Genomic DNA, 7432 nt, shown 5'->3' with positions numbered 1-7432 from the left:
TTCAATATTTAATATAAATATATATTAATATTATAATATATTAATATACATTAATAGTGATAAAAAGTATGACATTTGTTGCTATTAAATGATAGAATTCATTAAAAGTATAAAAATATGCAAAAAATAAAATAATTTTGTGATAAAAATGATAAATGAGGTTTATCTATTGTCAATACATTGGTCATTCTCATTTACACCTGAAAAAATAACCAAAAAACACAATTTTTGTAACTAGGCGGGGCTACCCGACGCATTTTGAAAAGTGCTGAAAAACATGTTTTTTTAAATTTCTATTTTTTTAAGTTTAACTATTCTTTTTTTGGTTTATTCTTTTTGCATTATTTAATTAGATGATAAAACAATAGAAACATACAAAAATGTTGATAATTACTCAGTATTATACAGAAATATAAGCAATACTCCTTAAGTGAGCGGGGCTACCCGACTCTCCCCTACAACTTTTTACCACATAATATTTTTATCTCTATTGAGATTTTTTTAGATTTTATAAAAATTTCATCATAAAAGATATGATAAATATCGGGCAGCATAAATTTTTTTCTCGCATTTTTTATATTACGTAATAATTTTCCTTTTTTACTTTTGATGAGTTTTTTACTTTTGATACTTTTTTTCCCCAATGAATTGAAATTTCAATAAATAAATAAATAAATAACTTTATGTTGAAATCATAAAAAATATGGCCCTTTCAGCATACCAGTTAATCATTAACAAACTAAATAATTCTCAAACTAATCATCAAATGTTTTTTTTTATTCTAATCCCTGCGGAATTTGTTTCAATCCTGCGGAATCTTAAATTTCTAAGTCCAGTTTTTGCGCAACTAAACAAAATGTATTGTGAAGTGAAACACCAAAAACGGCAGTAGCATTAACGATTATGAAATATCTAGAGATACATGTGTCAAAATAATATTCAAAACAAGATACATGTTTCAAAATACATATATCAAAATAATATTTTAAAAGGTTTTTCCATTTTTTATGAAAAAAAATATAAAGTTAATTTCGAATAAATACACACGCACTCATGAAAACAAATAAATTTTTTATTTCTCGTTTTTTAGGCATTCATAAAACTCTTTTGTAACATCTCCTGTATCTCCTAAGCGTATCTCTTAGCATTCATCAGCGCTTCCGAGAGACCCTTTTGAAAATCGTAGCTTCCGTCGCTGGAGAGTGCCATAGCATTTACGCAAATGTACCACCAAAGAATTTTGACGCAAGATTTTCCTGGAGGACAACTGTAGTCTCCACCAGGACAGCACACAGCATTGTCGAACGGAGCGCACTTGTAGACCTGACTATCACCGTAACAACATCCTGTAGAAAAAAAGTATGAAAAAATTAAATATTATCCAAGAAAATATCATTTGCGCTTTTCATCAATAAGGGTAGGGCATACTTGAAGTCTCACATCGATTAGGGAAGTGCGTTTAATAGTATTCTTCGAAAATCTTCAGCCAAGAAAAATGAAAAAGCCACAGCTTAATTGTCTCACACTTGAGGTAAAGATCTAAGTTTAAACTATGAGTTCCATTTTGCTTTAAAGAATAATGTGTCCCTTAAAACGCACAAATAATTATTTGAGGCGAATATAATATATAAAAGCTATTAAATTTTTTAGAAATCCCTAATTTGGTGAAATTTTTTCACGTAGATAAAAATTAACAATTTAATAACCTAGATAAAAAAAACAAATGTTTAATTTTAATTATTTAAAAAAAAGTTCTTTGAGCCTTTATAAGGCAGAGTTAAAGCAAATATTTAAATATTAAAAACTTTGTTTACACCTATCAAGGTTTAACTCCGTAACTTTGCAATTTTGAACCGAATCCACACAAGGGAAGATAAGGGGGAACACAGAGGGCAAGGGAATTCCAGGATCAAGCATTGGGGCAAACTAGCCCTCCTGATGAACTTGTTGATAGAACCAACCCGTATTTGTATTACACAGAGAAGAAAACCACGAAAGCCTCCCAGGGTTAGCTCGATGGCAAGGAAATTCAAACTTTTGATCCATCTGTCACTGAGAATATTTTATATCAGCATTGTGGTCGGTTTGAGCTGGTTGCGAAATTCGTATCGCCAGCAATTCGAAACTTTGTCACCTCATAGGAGACCCCTTTCAATATAATTGAACTTCTTTTATCTATAAATATTTAGTGAAAATATATTTTCAGTTACATTCAATATCCGATACTAAGGGCGTGAAAGTTTTCGTCCTTCTTTTTCAGGAAATATTTTTTTGAAACGAAATGATTTTTCAATTATAAAAGATTTTTTTAGCTTAAAAAATTAAGTACTACTGTATTTTGATTTTTAAACAATAACATTCTAATTGCCGTAACTTTAAGTTTTGTTAGTTTTTTTTACAATATAAATATCTTATATTTTAATCAAAATAACTTGAAAATTAATTTGAATTTTTTAAGAGTAATTTAAAATGTTTTTAAATTGGAAATTTTTGTTCCAGAAGAATTTTTAATTGTTTACGAGGTTAAACAATAAAATGATTCTTTCCTTAAAATAATAAATGTTGGGAATAAAAAAACTAGATTGCTGTATGACAATTAAGCACAATTAAACTTTTTTAAGTTAAATTAAGTCCTTACAATTTATATGAATATTCTCGGATATTTGGAGATTAAATTTAAAAAAAAAGTTTGTTGCCATTTTTTTAAAATCAAAATAACGGATTAAGATTTATTCGCATGAAAACTATATGGTAAAATGCTTTTGAAACATTTTTAAAGCTCAGGATGCATTTAAAATTTGGCGATAATTTCAAGCTCTCCTGAAAACTTATATTCATGCATTATTCGTAATATTCGTATATATTTACTACTAATATAAAATCTCGAGTACAATAAATCAAAAATTTAGTAAACATGAAAATCTTTTTCAAAGTCTCAAAGACTTTATTCCTTTTCAAAACTATTAGAACATTTACTTAAATTTAAATATTTGCATGAACGAGAGTTTTTTCTTCGTGTGAAACTGGTAAAAACGATTAAACTATTTTCGAAACTTGATCTAAATTATTAACAGTATATTTTTAGAAAGGTATTTTTTGCTTATACATGCACACATACATTACAAATTTAAAACTGTTAAAATTAAAATGTTTTAACTGTTAAATTAAAACTGCTTTGACTAATGACTAGGTGACTTCCCCCTGACTCGCTTCGCCACCTTCCTAAATTCCTTTTCATTTATTATTGGTTTATTCCTTAAATAGCAATAATTTCGACAAAAATATTAAAAATACAATTAAACGAAATATACAATTATTGTAGTTTTATGTAAGGATATTTTATAAAAATGTTAATCTTAACGAATAATCCAATTACCTAGACATAAAAAAATCATCTGTACTTGAATAAAAAATTTCATTTAAGGAATACTAATTGTGTGACAAAGTAAGAAGATATAAATGCGAAGTAATTTTACTCGTTGACTAGACTAATAACAATTCAGTTAGGAAAAAAATTTCTATCGCTCTTCATTAAGCTTTTTTTTCATAATTAAAAATTTCATGTCTATCAACATGTATACTTTTTATACTGGATAAATAGTTTATATTTAAAGCAAAAAAAAAAACGGGAAAAATTCCGAAATATTATTTAATTCGTAGCAACTTTTGAACAAATTGAAATTTCCAAACAAAATTTTCGTTAACTTTTTAAATAAAAATGTCTCTTTCAACACTTGAAATTTTTTTAATTCAGATTCAATTATTTTAAATGTTTAACAATATGCATGACCTTTAATGTTTTTTTTAATAAATTGCTATCAATATTTAACTAAAATTGCTAATATTTTTATGACATTTTTATAAACATTATTCAACACGTTTTTTAAAATATTTTTGTGGAGCTAGTAAAATTAATTCTACTTAAAAAAATGCGAAATGTATGGTGAAAACACATTAAAATGATTTAGATTCCCTACAAGATATAAAATTTTACTTACTGCCAACTCCAGGGCAAGATCCCCAGCCACACGTCTCAGCAGCAGCCAATGATGACAAGCATAGGACGCCAACGACAGCAAGTAGTACCTTCCTACATAACCGTGAACAAACAAAGCAGCTTAAATGATACTTGACTAACAAGCAAGAAATAAGTATGAATAATTTTTAAAAGGTTTTTTAAAGTGATATCGACTAATTAAAATTTACTCGTTGTATGCAATTTGAAAAGAGAAGGGAAGGACAAAAAAGCATTTTAACTTTTAATTTTCGAATCTCACATTTGAGAACATTTTTCTAAAACTACAAGATAATCATTTTCCTAAAAACACCTTTTCACATTTGAGAGATTTAAATTTTTTGAAATTTTATCCAATTTTATTAAACAAATGCCTCTTTTTATATATATCATTGCACGTAAGAGTTTTCAGGATTTGTTCACAGTTTCTATATTTCGACTCTTAAGGAAGTTGTTGTCCAAATTTTTGCTTATAATTTGCTGTTATTGTCATTGTCTTGTCGTTTTACTTTGTTTTTGCGTATAAAATGTGATGAAACAGTTTAAAAAATGAAGGCTTACGCAATTTCATTTTCTTTCTTTGTGAATTATGCCACTAAATTTGCATCTTTATACAAAAATGAAACTTTTCCTTATCTTCATTGAAATGTACTAATCATTTAATTATTTTATTTCACAGTTTAATTGTTATTGATAATGTACAGTTACAATAGAAAGTGTTTCACTTTTACTGCTAACAAGTAATATATTTATTTTCTTTATTTAGATGAAATTAATTTATGGAATTTAAGTATTTAATGTTTCATTATTCGTAGTAATAGTTTAATTAGCAATGTTAAGGAATATTGATGACAAATTTTCAAAAACGAACTTTCTATCTGTCTTATTTTTAATTTTATCAAATGATTTTATATTTTAATCATTTAACAACACAAAAATTTAAATTTCTCTTCAAAGTTTAAATATTATTTGCAGGAAACATAGATAAAGCATTTACAAAATTGAAGTCTCAAGTAGTCGTTTTTTAATCGTTAGGAAACAATGTGCTTATTTATCATTTAAAAATACTTAAAGTTTGCCTTGTTTCTATTAACAAATTTAAAACTTTTTCTCACTTTTATTGTTAGAAGATAAAATCATTAAATCCTTATCATTCAACAATACATTATAAGTATTAAATTTATAATTTTTCATCTTCTTAGTTTATTTGTTGTTGCTATTAAACTTTGATAAAGCTGTTATAAAAATAAGTTATAAACAATAGTTATACAAACAGTATCACTTTTGGCTTTAACAAATAACATCATAATTTTTCTGTCGTTTAACAATATTTAGCTGCAAATATAATAATTAAGTTGAATTAAATAGTTAGTTGCGAAAATTAAAAACAACATTTATAAATTTTCGGCGAATTTATTTTATTTTAACACTTAAAGAGCTTAAAGAGACGTAGACTTTATTAACAATTTCATTCAGTTATGCGTAGAAATTCGTTGAAGGTTTCAATAGTTTTATTAATAGCTTTATATAAGTAAATAATTTTATTTACTACCAACATTATTTAATTCACATTACGAACCTTCGGTACAAAAAATGTTATAACGTAAACTTTTTTTAATTACCAATACACATTAAGGAAAATTTAAAAACAATATCTGTTATTTCAAAATATAAATAAATATAATAATTTTACATACAAAACAGTAATTTTTTAACTTCTATTTATTATAAACAGTAAGGACTTCATGAAATAATAGAGAAAATTTACAGTTTTAGATCAAGTTATTATTTATAATATTAAATAATTAATTATTGCATCGGGAAGTATAAATGAAAGCAATAACTTCAAATAAATTTAATAGTTATAATTATCAACAAATAATTAAATAAATATAATAATCTTACTAACAAAACAGAAAATTTTTTAAGCTCCATTTAAAAATATAAACAATGAGATAAATTTAAAAAATTTACATTTATAGGTCAATGATTTAGTTATAATATTTAATTCTTACATGATAAAGTGTAAATCGAAATAATACTTGTACTAAGAAATGAATTTTTAAGCTATATATAAACTGTATATAGACTATATATAAGCCGTAACAGTGAAAATTTAATGAAACAATTATTAGTATTATATCACTTAATTATTTATGCAATTTAATAATAAATACTTACATGATGAAGTGCTTCGGATATTTTCAAGTTACAGAACAATAGTATAAATAAGTATTTCGGAATAATTTTTATTTCGAAAGCATCTGATTTATATAGTAAAACAACTCTAAAATTATCTTTGACAACAATTGATAAGACTGCATGAATAAAGTATACAGTGGAAGTGAAACCAAATTCTTTTGTATCATTAAGAAAAAAAAATGTTGATCAAGTAGTCAAAATAACAATACCGGGATCTTTTAAAAGAAGATAAGAAAGAAGGGATCCTGAAATAATCCTATTGGTCTATCTGAAATATTGATTTATTGTATTTTTTTACCGAGTGTGCCACTTACCAGCTAAGTTCCTTATTGATTCAAAGTAATTGTTTTTAGGAATATTTTGTTTCCTGAGTATTAGATAATAGGTAGAATGAATCAGCCTGCTGTTTTAAAGATAACCTAATTAAATGTATAAATATATAGTAGAGCGCTTATTATCGGAACTCCCGTTTTATCCGGATCCAATTATCCAATTATCCGGATCGTTCAAGAATCATGTGTTTTTACCTTCTTCTTCAAAAAAATGAATAAATAAATAAAATAACAACTTTTTTTTAAAAAAACAACAACATCTTTTTAGTAAATACTAAGTCATTAAAATAAATTTGAATTCAAATAGATGACATGTAATTCGTTAAACCTATTAGAAATGTGCTATAGTATGACATCTTAAGATAAAATTTCTGAAACTAATATCTCTTTAAAAAGTTTAAGATTTTGGCTATAATTAAGTCTATTAAAAATTGAAATAAGTGAATTGCAAGGGAAAACCGGCATAAACAAAACATTGTGTTTTTAAAAAATAATAACCATGAACGATTCACAACTTTGTTAAAAACATAAGTATTAGTCTTAGAAGTTTGACATACAAAAGAAATACTTGCAGAAACTAAACATTAATTTGCAATAAATACTAAATGCGAACAAATACTGAGAAAGATTAAGGGCTTTGTTAATAACAAAAAAATAATTACTATTAAAGACTAAGAACTTCCTTAAACACACAATTATAAATTTCTGGACTTAGAGCTATCGCTGTTAGGCTGTCAAATGATCTAACCCTAGAGAGGCCAACATAAAGTTGTCCATGACTAAAAACTGGTTTAGTCTATATAAATTCGTGAAAAAAAGCGCTTTTGACAAAATACTAAAATAGAGATCTATCGACAAAGACTACTCACTTCTGCCTAGCTTA

The 7432-nt window shown here is 25.7% G+C and overlaps 1 protein-coding gene across 1 annotated transcript; it reads right to left on the bottom strand.

Annotated features, from left to right (window-relative positions):
- Positions 1-1051: 1051 nt before the first annotated feature.
- On the bottom strand, positions 1052-6526 carry LOC147805930 (uncharacterized). Its single transcript, XM_087149991.1, has 3 exons — positions 6197-6526; positions 3999-4090; positions 1052-1346 (listed from the first exon to the last, which is right to left on the bottom strand). Coding segments are annotated over exons 1-3 (312 nt in total). The 5' UTR covers positions 6199-6526; the 3' UTR covers positions 1052-1128.
- Positions 6527-7432: the final 906 nt, after the last annotated feature.

The sequence above is a fragment of the Parasteatoda tepidariorum genome, chromosome 8 (assembly GCF_982258835.1).
Source record: "Parasteatoda tepidariorum strain Cologne lab strain chromosome 8, Ptep-v5.0, whole genome shotgun sequence".
NCBI classification, from domain to species: Eukaryota; Metazoa; Arthropoda; class Arachnida; order Araneae; family Theridiidae; genus Parasteatoda; species Parasteatoda tepidariorum.
This window is presented reverse-complemented; position numbering and strand designations above follow the sequence as displayed.